General features: G+C 37.9%; 1 protein-coding gene across 1 annotated transcript in view; it reads left to right on the top strand.

Moving 5' to 3' along the window:
• Window positions 1-13,921, top strand: part of UST (uronyl 2-sulfotransferase) — a 153,916-nt gene that overhangs the window by 43,470 nt on the left and 96,525 nt on the right. The window contains exon 2 of the mRNA XM_054279486.1: window positions 12,126-12,169. Coding sequence (XP_054135461.1) covers window positions 12,126-12,169 — 44 coding nt within the window. The remainder of the gene's footprint in view (window positions 1-12,125; window positions 12,170-13,921) is intronic.

The raw sequence follows: 13,921 nt of genomic DNA, 5'->3' as shown, positions 1-13,921 counted from the left end.
CAGACCAACAAAGAACCCAGTAGAAAACAGAAAAAAGTTCACCAAACAAAACCTGTGAGCGCTGAACACTTGAATACATGAAATGAGATTTGACTTCGTTTCTGCAGTGCTTGTGTGGACACATTTCCTGAGTGAAGACTGCATCCTAGATGGGACTTAGCAGAAGTCAGTTTTGCAATCTACTGTTGCCTGGGGAACTCAATAATTTAACTTCAGAGTTACTTACTACCAATTACAGGAATACTTAGAGAACCTCATCTGTAAAGGGACAGAAATCCCATGTGAAGAAAGGCAAAGCCATAAGAAAATTAATGAGAGCGATCTGGATGTTCTTGCCATGTAAAAATGCTTTTACTTAAGGAAACACATAACTTGGAAGTATGAACTGATCTGTAATTGTATGTAAGTTTGTATTTAAGCTTCTAAAGCACAGAAAATCACAACTCTAACTTTGTAATAGGGGAGAGGATGTTTCTTGTGTTACATTTGTATACCATTTTTTTGTATTCTTCGCACATCCTTGGAGATACAAACGAGAGGACACGTTTAATGGTTAATATTTTAAATATATACTATATAAATAGTAGTTAATAATAACTTTTTCCTAGTACCACAGTGGCTGTTGACAGATAGGTTTAAACAGTAGCCTGGCTTAGCTCTACAGGGTCTTCAATCTTTTTTTAATGTAATACAATATAAACAACTCTTTAGATTAGATTTCTCTAAGTAGATTTTCCTATTATTTTATTCGGAGAAATGTATAATCTAGTGCAAAATAAAGAACAAAAGATTGCATTTTTCTTGTATCTGAACATTGATTTCAGTATGCTGCAATTTCTTTACTCTCTATCTCAGCCAAACTCAATGGAAAATTGTAGAAATTAAATACTTGTGCTGAAATTACCCTGTGAAATGTAGAATAACACCACTCTGCCTGCTGTATGATTAGAACAAGAAGCCTATTCTCACCTTTCAGCAAAAATTAAAAAGCATTGTCATAAAGTTCTGGCCTTAGAAAATAATTTTTACTCTTAAACTGAAGGTTGACAAGCATGTCCTTAAAATGCTACACCATACATAATACAATAGTATATCTATTATATAATAGTATATATACATAATATAATAGTATATCTATCATAATAATATAATAGTAGATCTAATTTATTCTGGTCTGTAGGATGTGACAATATGAGCACCTTTGCTAGCAGTTTTGAAACAATTTAATGTAGTATAGGAATCTCCAAGCCACTGAAGCAAAGCAGAGGTTGTTGCTTATATATATTTATATATTTAGCCAGCTATATGTAGATATAGTAAAAAAAAAACTTTATCCCTGTGTATGTTGAGAAGTTGAATTTAGATAATGACTACTGTATTGTCATAGTCTACATGGCACAGATGTTTTTCATATATTTTAGGATGTTTCTTGTAAGAAACATTGTCTGCAGGAGGCCTGGTGAGTGGCAGTTAGAGCTCTATTAAACTGCCACATCTTAGTGGTGACATCCTGATGTGGTTCTCCAAGCTAAATAAAAAACAGGAAAATGATATAAAAAGAAAGAGCACGCCTAGGTAATTGTTACCAGTAGTGAATGTTTGCAACTCAGAGTTCATGAGTGCGGTCAAAGCATCCGAGAGTAGTCCTAAGTAAACAGTCATTCCAGTGAGTGCAAATACATTTTAGATCCTCTTAGCTGCTTTCAGCAAGTTTGAGCTCTTCTCAGTTAGGTTAGGAGTAGATCTATAAAGTGCAAGTGTTTCCAGGATAGCTAGAGAGCACAAGAGAAATAAAACAGATTTGAGGACTTGTGCGGAGGCCGATGACACTTGGTGTGCTTCTGTAGTTTTGTGGCCCTGCTACAAGTGCAGTTACCTTTTCCACATAACAATGTCAATGCAGAATCTGTCATTGCTGACACTTTCGCAATGCTCTTTTAGTCATTGGACAGCTGAAGGCAGCAAGAATTAATCAATACATCTGAAAACTTGTCTTCTAAAGGTTTTCACTCAAACTTTTGAAAATTGAAAGATACAAAATGCTTATCAAAAAATGGATAGGCAAACTTTTGCTGTTTCAAATTGTTACATGTTTGTATTTGCTGCTGGATATGTTGAGTTGATGAAACTCATGAGGGCTGTGTAGTGTCTTTCACACAGGTAAGCCTGGTTTATGCATAGTTGGTGCTCAGCTGCAGTAATGATGACACCATTAGATTTTGAAGAGCAAAACAATTAATTCCTTTTTTTTCCATAGGGCATCCTGCCAAATGTTTACAAACCAATCTATCATCCACTCATACAAAAATGGGTAGAAATCTTATTTAAGATCATGAGAAATGAGGCTAAAGGCAGAAAAGGTAATATTTCTAGACATAAATGATAAAGTTTGTGCTGGAGTCTTGCAGTGCTTTGTAGAGGAAAAAAGTACTTCCCAAAATACTGACTTTCAAGTCACCTATTAAGCTAACTTTTAACTTACCTTTTAAGCTACCTAAGTCCATGTAACAAAATGATTCTTCTCAGTAAAGACTGAAATCTAAAGTGGAAGTTATGTATTGCAAGGGTTTGGAATGGCAAGAATGGGGTTAATCCTCTAATTTTACAGTTGCAGGAGATGAAAGGGTGCTGGAATAGAAAGGCAGGTTTAAATCTAGTGCAATTCACTTTGCTTGCTAAATCTCATCCCCTGTTTTTGAACGTGCGATTTCTCTACAGAAATTCTTAAAATACAAAACTCCTTCACTGAGAAGTCTTTGTGTCACTCAAATACATCTGTTTGAGACTGGGGTAGGGAGGAGTTAAAATGTCTTCATGAATAGAAGCTGGATAGTGTGAAAAATGAGTAGCTTGGCCAAAGCATTTATAGTAATGGAAAATATTTCTATTAAATCATGTTGAAGTCTCAAAAGCCATCTGAAGCTGTAGTATTTTTTAAAGTAGAGATTAATAAAATTTTATGCTAATGTGTCATAAAGAAGAAATAGCTCATTTAGGTACATTATGTTCCTTATCTGACCTACTTATATGCTCCATTTTGCGGTTATAGGCGTCTTAACAGACTTGGCAAGAAATGCTACTTCTAATTTTGTGTCTCCTAAGACGTTGGAGGGTGGGAAGTTAATAATGGTTAAACAATTGGTAATTTTTTTTCTTTTTTAATTCTGTATTCAGAAAAGAAAGCAATACAAAGATAGCTGCTTCTTACATAGAGTGCTCTTGCTTTTCAGGAGTTATATAAGTAGAGTATATATAAAAAGAGTTTTAGAGTGTTTCTCCTGTGGCACAAAAATCTGGTTAGGGGGGAAAGGAGACAGACTTGTAAAAAGGCTCTTTATAAAAATTTTCATTTGTGCTTCTTAAAATCAGATACTTAAAGAACCTGAATTATGGAGAAAGTGAAAAACAGACATACAGCTCAGTCTTGTCAGGCTACCTCATATGGGGGGTCCATTTTCCTAAATGCAGCAGCCTCTGTAAAGACGTGTGACAAAATCATAGCAACCAGATGACTCAGATGTTGTGAGAAGCACACGCAAGGAAAACTCATTTGGCTTCAGCACAATAAAAATATGAATAATTCTTTAGAGATCTATGTGACCAATTTTCTGTGAAGCGTGTTCATTTTTTCTCTGCTAGGAAGGTGCTGCTGGGGTCAGACCACAGACCTAGGCAGCTTCTCGGAAATGTGCCTCCAGGGACAGGAACTTCAAACCAAACACCCAACAAACCACTCCTTCTGGATAGCATTTGCAGTGTAGTACTTAATAATACTAATAATAGTAATAAAAGTCTTCCTTGAATAACTGGTGACTTGCCAGCTGGGTGTTTTCCAAAATTCATTGACTTGCTGTTTGCCAAGATTGCCTGTGCAGGGGGAAAGGACAGAAATATATCTGCAAAAATGCAGCAGACAGGAGTAAAGCTTGCAAGTTGGGTTAAGTTTAAATAATAAAACTCTTGTCTCTGGAAAAACATCATGTGAAAGAGCAGAGCTGATGTCTGGCACTGGTGTAAGAGGAAACTCTTGACTGGTATCATCTGAGAAGGTGTCTGGTCAGATACAGATTCCCTGGAGTTTGTAGCCTGAATGGCAGAGTGAAGTGAGACTGAGAGGCCTTGCACTTGACAAGGTCTTCCCTGAAGCTTCATCATTACGTACTATGTCCATCCCTCAGCCTCAGTGTCATCACTTTGCAAAGGGGAGCCGTGTGAAGGCAAGGTTCAGCTGTGGAGTTGCAGTCCTGTAGCTCAGCTGTGCAGAGAGAGGGAGGTCTCCTGTGCTGGCTGTGCTGTTCCCTGTGTGGCAGAATGTGTGCGCTGAAAGGGGAAGGATTGTGGCCATACCAACATCACTCCCATGGAGTTTCTTCCTCTGCATCATGCATGTATTTCCTCTCTGCTGTGCATGCGTTCTGCACAGCCAAGGGGAAAGAAGTTTCCTCTGAAGAAATCAAATGGCTTGCAAATATTGCAGTTATCTCTCAGGAAGAAGAAGGGAAAATGGAGAAATCCTGTCTTAAAAAGTTTCTTCATATGACAATCAATTAAAGTGAACTTCTTACCAAGCTAGTGAAACTATCTCTATACTTGCAGCTGGAATAGAATGATCTTCCTGAAAAGCTTTCAGAGAGTGCTCAAAGAAATCCAAAGGAAGGGAACTGATTTTCACCTCCCATCATGGCTCTTTTCTGCAGTTTCCACTTTGTTTCCATTCTGCTTTTATGAAGATGTTGCCCTTTTCCAAGTTGAAATTTGTATGCTTGTTTTTACTGGATTGTATCTTGTATTTTCAGACCATTGCTTTAAAGGGTCAGTATGTTTCTGTTGTCCTCATAGTTTCAGCAGATTTTAAGTCCCTTCATTTGGTATTGTTACCAGATTTGATGCCGGTGCTCTTTAATGCATCTTTCAAGTAATGAATGAGAATATTGAGTAATAGGATGCAGAAAAACACCCAAGGGAAGTTTGCCTAATTAAAAACAAAAAAAAAGGAGGTAATAATTTAAAAGAAATGTTGCTGAAATAGGACCTGGTTTAATTTGCCTGTTGGTTCTAAAGCAGCATGATAACACCTGGGTCATTCCTGGCAGATGCTTGACTAATTTCCTCTTAGGTATCTTCAATGCCATCCAGTCTTCATCCCCTGATTGTTGCAACACTTCTCTGTTTCCAGTTTAAGAGTGTTGGGTTTTGATAGCTGATTTCAGAGAATTTTCTTTCAGCCATATTTGACTCATTCAATCCCTGTTAATGCTCACATAGTTGTTACTGCAGCCTTCTGCATGCAGATTCCCTGGATGTCATGGAGTCAAGCTTATTTACAACTGCCAGATGTTTCTAACTACTCTCTAACTTGCTGGTTTCTGCACTACTCTGATCGTTTTTGTGTTCAGCCATAATAATTTGATGCAGTGTCCATTATTATTCTCACATTGTCCAGCTAAGAAATGAAGTCAGAGACCAGTGTTTATCTGTTATTTCAGTGTTATTTCAGTGGATGGCAGTTCAGCTGTTGAACTGTGAGCTTTTCCCAACTTGCCCCTTTAAATTTTGAACAGGTTTGTTGGTAGCTGTGTAGCTGTAGGTATTCTTTGACCACACATCTTGAGAGATTTTTTTTTCCTCAGGAACACCTCTGTGTATTTATAGAACTGACTCTGCATTTTGTTAAGGTAAGCCTTGCTGAGGAAATTAAGAAAAGAATAGAAGTCATTACAAAATATTTGGCACATTTTTTGACAGAAGGTAAAATAAAAATATTTCAGGAGAAAAAAAAAAGGGACACCATATTTAATCTGTCCCCACTTGCTGTGTGTTAAGAGAATGCTGAATTTAAGAACTATCAGAAAAGTAGACTGAAGTTAGCAACAAGTTAATGGGTCTTTGAAGTGCATTTAGTAAAGAGCTGCCAGGCCACAAAGATAGATCACAGTCTTTGTTTACATAGCAAAATGAATTAAAATAAAATTGCAGTAGTTTGGCTTAATGGCACCTTTTTATTTTTTTGGTCATTAGATTTTCTCTGCGGTGTCTCAGTAGAGCTGTATATGTGATTTTCCTTTGTGGGCAGGAAAGTACCTGGTGGGGCTGTTTTATTTCTTGATTAAATGTTAATTTTCCCCCCTTCCTTCCCCCACTATTAATAAAGCAGTTTATTGACAAAACAATTAAATTAAACACCTGTATGTACATTTTTAAATGCTCACAATTGAGAGAGGCTCTGTGATTTTGGAGTAGCTTTGTCTTCTGCAGTCTCCTTTCTTTGCAAGAGGAGGGCCATCTGATGTATATTATATCCTGTACTAGTTTAGAACCTCCTGTTATTCAAACCCTTCATATCTGTATTCCAGTGGTGCTTTCATATATAACATATATGCAGAATTTCCAGTAAGTTTTCAAAAACTCTCCTCAAATGTGCCAGTTTCTCTCCTAATTGTGTTAGAAGTAAGAAACTTGTAGGCATTCAAATCTGAATTATATAATGATGAAGTTTCTGGGGTTCAGGTCACTGAGTAATAAAGCAAAATAGGTATTTTTGCCATGTTCCAGCTTTTTTCCTTCATTGTGTGCAGTGATGTAGAGTGAATTGAATGTGGACTTGGTGCTGGTTTGGTTTTGTTTTTTTGGCTGTAGGTTGACTTTTGTTGTTGTGGTTAGTTGGTTTTATTGAATTTATGATTTTAAAAATAACCAAAATTATTTTGAAGGCAAGAAAAGACGAAGAAAAAAATCCATTGTGGAATGCTTTTAAAAATAATGTTTACTTTAACTATTTTGTGGTTAAAAAGGAAAATGTTTATAGGAGGATACACTTGCACAGAGGAAAACCAGTTGTAGGTATGCAGCTTTTTACATATGATGGAAGAAATGGCAATAAGTCACTCTGTATTCCAGCGCAGAATGGTCAGTGGGATTTTGCTGTGTTAATGTTCTCTGTCCACCTCTGTGAAAACTTTCCTTTGTGAAAGCTGGTGTGGCTGTGCTACCTCAGCATTAGCAATGTTTTTTCTCTTAGGTTTGATTTGAGCTGTGGGCAACATCAATTCTGCTAATCTCCTAGTTTTCAAGTTGTAGTTCCTAACTCCCTTCCTGCCTTTGGACCACACAGGGCTCCAAGACATGATGACTAAGAAAATCATATTGTTTCAGATGTAGAAACACCCAAGAAAGTTCTAAGTGTGTCCACTGCTTAATTGGGAGGGAAAAAGAATAAAGAAGGAAGCACAGCAGAATTTGTCATCTTCTGATAACTCACTGGCACTTCAGTTTATTTTGAAGGTGCAGCTCTTAATGATTAGAGGGGCTTGGTGGGGAAATTATTCTTCAGGATCTGATTTCCAGACCAGAAGACTCTTCAGGCAACTATTAAACTGTTCCTTTCCTTTAAACATCAGAGAATCTAAGAAATTGTTTGCCAGTAGAGGTTGTTGGCACCTGGAAGTTTGAGATGGTGACCAAGTGAAAAGAACAAAGAAGGATTTTCACAAGGCAAATTAAATTTGGCCTTAACTGGATCCCAGCTCCCTTAGGCTGCTGCTTGTGATTCCCTACAAGGGAAAAAACTGCTCCAGAATAATAATCCAAGCTCCTCATTTACAATGTTGGCTTTCTCTCCCTATCTTTACACAATTCTTTCTGTGGGATGTTGGAATTGTTCAAGCAGAGTCACGCTGTTTCAGTTGCTATCAAAGGGTCTTCACTTCATGCCTCAGTCCATTTACTTCTATTCCTGTACTCTCCAGTATTTTTTGAAAAGGTGTTTTTCCAGTATTGCAGTTACTTTCATTATCTGTGGTTCTAAACTATACACAGCAATATTTGTCCTTAATCCTGGTTGGCTGACGATCTTTCTCTCTTTAAACTTGGCTTGCTTCAAGCAAAACCCCCACACTTCAGTGATTCCAAGAAGAAAGGAACATAACCACGAGGTTTCCCCAAAGACTTTGCATACAGCTGATTCACTTAACCTCAAAGATAATGAATTATGGAAAAATCTGGACTGCCTCCATGTATTCAACATTTTCTATACTAAAGCTGACTTTTTTTTTATCATCTCTGGCAGAGTGTGGAGGAGACATGTTCAGCCAGCCCAAGTGTTTGTGGAATGTGTAATACCACTTGTTTCGAGACTTGATTATTTTGTCTGACTTGTTTCTAGTGCCTTAGACTTTTGTGCTATTACAGGAAGGCGGAAAATTTCCTTTTTGGAGAGTAAATACTCCAAGGGGAAAAAACCAAACCAAAACAGAAAAACTAAAATAATCTTGTTAGCAGAAAAGAGCAATGATGCCTTTATTAAAGCTTTATTAAAGGAGTTGGGAGAAGTCATCCTAATAATTTAATGCCATAGGTTGCTTTGGAGCAATGGACAAGGTTCCTAGTGAGGAAAGATGATTCTCTCTTCTATCAGTTAACCTTTTCTACCAGAGAGACCCTCTTTTCTTCTTGTGGCACATAGTGACTTCAATCATATGTTGTCTCTGCCATGGTATATAAAAGCTGTAAAATAATGTTCTCCATCTTAGATGGGAATGGATACCAAAAGCATTGTACCTAATTTAAAATGTTTATTACAATTGCATTAACAAGCCCAAGTCTCTGATTTTTACTGTGCAACGTTCCTACTGTGTCAGCTGTTAGTAGCTGGTAGTTCATGGATTTGCTTTACCTCGTACTTTCCAATGGTTGCAGTTTCTATAATGCTGAATTTTTCTTTTGTTTTTAAACTAACCTAATTTGATATGGATTGTCTGAAAAGTGGCCCTGTGTGTAAAAGTGGCACCCTGTTTTACGTTTTTAAAACTTGCAAACACCCATCTTGGGAGTCATGCGTAATAAGATTTTCATGACCTCTTTTGTTAGAGAGTCATCCTCTTTCTTTCAGGCCTTTTGCATAGATGCACGTTTTTCATTATTACATTTCTGAATGCATTATGGTTCCTGTAGTGTGGCCCATTTTTGCAGACAGAGGGAAAGCAAGCTGAGATCTGTAATTCAGTGATCAGTGAGGGCACTGCTGGGCTTCATGGGGTTAAGGAACTGGCTGGTGTCCCTCACAGGCTGCTGCTGCACTCCATTGCAGCTGGATTTGTGGAGTTATTTTAGTGTATTTTGCTTAGTGTATGGTATGAATCATGCAGCAAAGGGTTTTGCTTTTATTACTGAAAAAAAAATTTCTGAATTAAAACTTGAACCCAAAAGAATTCAGAATGTTAAATTGATGTGGCAACCTGTGGATGCTGAGATTGACTCAGGCTCACATACCTGGGGAGCAGAAGGAGGAGCTGTGACATGGGACAGTGGCCGGCTCTGCACTTGGAGTGTCGGGCTCTGGGGGCTGTCTGCAGCTTTCCATCCTCTGCTCATTGTGAGTAATTCTGACCAGGTTTCAAATTGATACTCTGGTTCCTCCTTCACTTGTGTTGCCGTGCCAATTAGTTTCTGTCAGTTTGTTGCTTCTAAATTTGAGCAAGCAACTGCTGTGAAAACAACTATTCTAAAATGTCCTATAATTCTACTGTCTTGTAAGTGGGTACAGTAGTAACTACACTGTGCTGTGAAAAAACAACATTTTGATTACTGAAATAAAATCTACAAGGCATGTGTTCAAAGCTAGAGATATTTCCATGTCGTTATGATAATTTGAAAATTTCCAAGGAAGGAGAATGCAGTCTCCATACTAAGAACATCCATTACTGACACAGAGAGGTGAAAGTAGTTATAAATGCTTTAATTTTATGAAATATCTCAAAAATGTTTCTGTGATATAATTCTGACACTCTTGATGCTGCACTATAAGATGTGTAAACTCCTGACTAGTAATTCCAAGTCCTTCTTTACTGTGAAATTGGCTGTGATAGGTGATTGGTAAAGATAGTTAATACATATGTAATTAATATTTTTATTTAGGTAAGCATAAATTGCATTTGTTTTGGGGAGACACGAGAAAAAAACTGTCACTCATAACCACCTTAACACCAATTATGAAATTTTAGTTTTGCTAATTTTTTTTAATTAGTAGTTTTTATCTAATGTTTTTGACTTCTCTAGTATATTACCTTTTTAGACAATAAACATCACTTTTTTGTTAGGTATCAAAATGAAACAATTTTCCTGACACAATGAGAAAACTGTAAGGAATGTTTTTATCAATGTGTCAATCTTTCTGCTGTCAAATTGCAAAGAGGAGAAAGCTGCTGCAAGCTATTAACAGCCTGGTTCTACAGGAAAGTTAAATTCTGAATGAGAAATTTTCCTTGCTCTTATCCCAGATTAAGTGGGAGGAGGAATGCTTGAAAATGCTTATTTTCAATTCTGTGTCACTGTGTGTGGAGTAGCTACTCTAAGAGAAAACCAGACTGCCAACTCTTTTAGCAGTCTGAGAGCTGAATTTCTTCCCTGGAAATCAGAATCATATCAGAGGGATGGATAAAGAAATTATGCTGAATGTAGGGCATCAGCCATACTATCTATGGCATTAAATTAAGTCACTGGATTTATCAATTGGTGGGTATTTGTGTCAAATGTATAGAGAGATGAGTTTCTGGTATGCTTCAGAAGATGACCTGTGATTTCAGATGACCAAAAAAAAGTTACTGTTCAGGCTTTTTTAGTTGCACAAACTCTCCCAAGATCAAGGAACATACATCTGTAAAAATATGCTTGGGTTATTGAGACTTCCTTTAGATGAATTGTAAGCCTTTTGACTGAAATTTTCATGGCTTTGTAACACGTGCTGGAAAAGCAGAAAGCAAAATACTTCTGAGAAGTAATCCCAACTTCTTGTTACACATTGAAATTCATCATGCTGTGGCAGTGGTGGTGATCTGCAGGCTCTCTCACCCCAAGATGATGTGATCCAGGTGGTGGCTGCCTCTCCCAAGAGTCCAGCAAGGGAATGGTGGCCCTTCCACTTCCAGCCCCCTCCTTTTCCTGCTGAAACCAGCCCCCAGCACTGGTGTGGGTGTTGCTGGATATTCCACGCTAAAGCTTCACCTCCTTTTTCTGTAACTGTAACGCTCAGACGCAGACACCTCTGGGAGGCAGGTTTTGGCACTTGGAAAAATGAGGGATTTGGCCAGATCGTCAAGAGAAAAGCATTTGGTTCTGAATTGTGCTTTATCCCACTAGCCTGTGTTTCTGTTGCCTATTCAGTGGCCCAGGAGCTCATAAGCAGAACAAGCTTTTTGAAGTCCTCTTCCATGTGCCTTTAGGATGTCTAGTAGGTACTTGTAAAAATAATTCTCATACCCCATACTGATGTATGGTTAGAGCAGAGGTATTTGTTCTGTCTTTGATAGGAGCATGACTGAGAGGAGAGGCATGTATGGCCCACGGGGAAATTTTAGGCTTGCTGCAAGGTTTCATTATCTGCTGAAAGGTGTTGGGAAAGCACGTGATTAATACTTTTAGAGAAGGGTTTGAGAGGGACAGTTGCTGAAGATAGTCTATGTGTGTGGGGGAGTGTGTATTTTATGTATCAGTGTGTGTTTGTAAGGAAGAGGCAGAAAGTCTGAAATTTTTATTGTAGCTAACAAGGGTGAACTTGTTTAGAAGCTTTTTTTTTTTTCTCTGAAGCTTTTTGTCTGAATTTAGCAAACATCTTTAAAAGGCAGGTGCAATTATCTGAGAATACCACTCCCATTCAATCAGTGCTGTTTAGGAACAAAAAAGTAGCTTGGAGGTTGGGAAAAATACACTTAGAAGAGAGAGAAGTGAATGCTTGTCAATTCCATCAGACCAAAATTTGATAAAGGCCTTTGATACTTGATTACTTAAGAAAACTTTTTGAAGTTAACCATGCTCACTTGCTCAAAATGTACAAGGATGCAGCTGGCAATTTTTTGTCATACAAATAATTGAATACTGTTTGATTGATTAATTAAAGCTGCCTTGGGTCATGTAATTATTTTTGGTAAAATGGCAATGTGCATCTAATATATTACAAATGTAGTTAAATAGATTATTTGTTAATCAAAAATTAAAGCAGAGGGAATTTATTTTCCTTGAATTATTTGACACCACAAAACTTGTGGGATAGAGATGTACTGGTTCCATGAACTGGAAAGTTTGAAAGTTGCATTGGATGCTTTTGTTTATCTCCATCCTTCTTATTTTTGTAGGAAATTCCACTTATCTGGATGACCACGGACCACCCCCTCAAAAGGTAAGCTGCTGTTATTTTGTATTTGCTTTATCCTTACTTAGTTGGCTTTTGTTTCTGACTCATTGTACGTTTACTTGTGTGCCAAGCAACTCTTCTGAGTTTACATCAACAGCGTGTGGCCTTTCCCACTTTTTACCCCCCAGGTGTTTTCAGATGTTTGTAAGTAACTTGGGTTAAAATGCATTAAGCTAATGGAATTTTTCTCATTGAGTCAAGGGAGACAGGGATTTAGTGGTTTTATTCTGTCAGCACTTTCATGCAAAAAACCAAGACACCACAGTTGTAACTCATCTGGCAGGTGAAGATGGCCTTTGGCTGGCAGCATTTTCTGGAACTTGGGTTCTGCTGCAAAAACAATACTTGAAGCGGGTCAGTAGGATAAATTTAATGAATGTGAGTCATGAGCCCTTATTTAGGAATAAGGTTCACTGTTCCTATCATATGGGACTGTGCTGCATAAGCTTTCCCCCTATGTCATCATGGCACCTCATGACATTTCAGGTTAGGAAGGGCACTGTGATAGTTTCTTCAAGGGGAAAAAAGTGGAAATAGGCATTTAGGGTCTCCTGATTTGTTTTTCTTTGTTTTACCCTGTGTTGGTTTGTTCTCTAAACAGATTTGTTACTATATTATGCCTGTCTTTCCAGCCTGTTAGAGTTCCTTTTGCACAGTGCAGACCTGTACTGAAAGGGCAGATTGTCTCACTTTTGTGGCCCACCATGGATGCTAGTGCAGCAGGTGACAGTGAGTAGTTAGAGAGGGGATGGGTGTGAGTAGCCACTGCCTCTGGTGGTAGCCCTCCCTCATCTCTGTTCAGCTGACCATGAAGTCACATCCTGAGCCACAGGCCTTGAGTTGAAGTGATCAACCACATGTGTGCACCTGTGTGGTGAAACAGTTGGCTTCTGATCAGCAGGAGGAGGAGAATGTGGAAAGCAATTCCACTTAGCTTAGTTATTAGTGAAAACAAGAATCTGGGTTTCTTCTCCTCTTTTCTGAGCAACAAAATCTGCAATTTTCAACTGATATGTGAGTATTTGTACTTGTTAAGTTCAGATGGCCCACTTGGAGGAATGATGTACATTTGATTTTCTTACTGTCAACAAAAATTGCTCAATTACAGAAGTAAATGGATGTAGACAGAAGTGACAAAATCAACCTGTTGTGTTTATCATTGCAATCTGAGATAGGACACAGGTATTCTAAGGCTCAACAAATGTTTCACACTAAAATCTGTTTAGTGCTCTCTGCTTCTTTTAAAATACTATTTTCTTTTTTAATTTAGTACCAGCTGCTTCTCTTGTCCAGGAGTACAGCAGGCTGCATGAAATAAAGAATTATGTTTGTTGTGTCTCCACAGTGAGCACTCTGCCTCGAAGACTAAAGCAATGCTTATTCCAAACCTGTATTTCTCATGCTTGCATTAGCATTCAGAAATGATAAGCTGTTCTCGTAAGGAAAAGGCTTCCATCTAGATAAGAATTTTTAACCTTGAAAACTTTATTCAGATTTTGGTACTTTTTCTTCAGGAATTTTGCATTACTCGTTAATGGTGCTGTGGATAGGATCCATACTCCCATGGGCAGTAGCAATTGGACAGATTTATCCAACCCAGACACTTTTCTGTTTACACTGTGAAAATATCTTTTGCCTGTCTAAACATGTAATTTTGGGCCATGTTCACACAGCCTCATCCAGCTGCAGCTCAGTTGTCTGTAGAAAGGCCAGCTGAATAGATAGCTACACATTGAT

Source organism: Melozone crissalis, unplaced genomic scaffold (genome assembly GCF_028551555.1).
Source record: "Melozone crissalis strain CALT ecotype California unplaced genomic scaffold, PUWL_Pcris_2 ptg000027l_1, whole genome shotgun sequence".
Lineage (NCBI taxonomy): Eukaryota > Metazoa > Chordata > Aves > Passeriformes > Passerellidae > Melozone > Melozone crissalis.
Note: the sequence above shows the minus strand (reverse complement) of the source record. Positions and strands in the feature narration are given on the sequence as shown.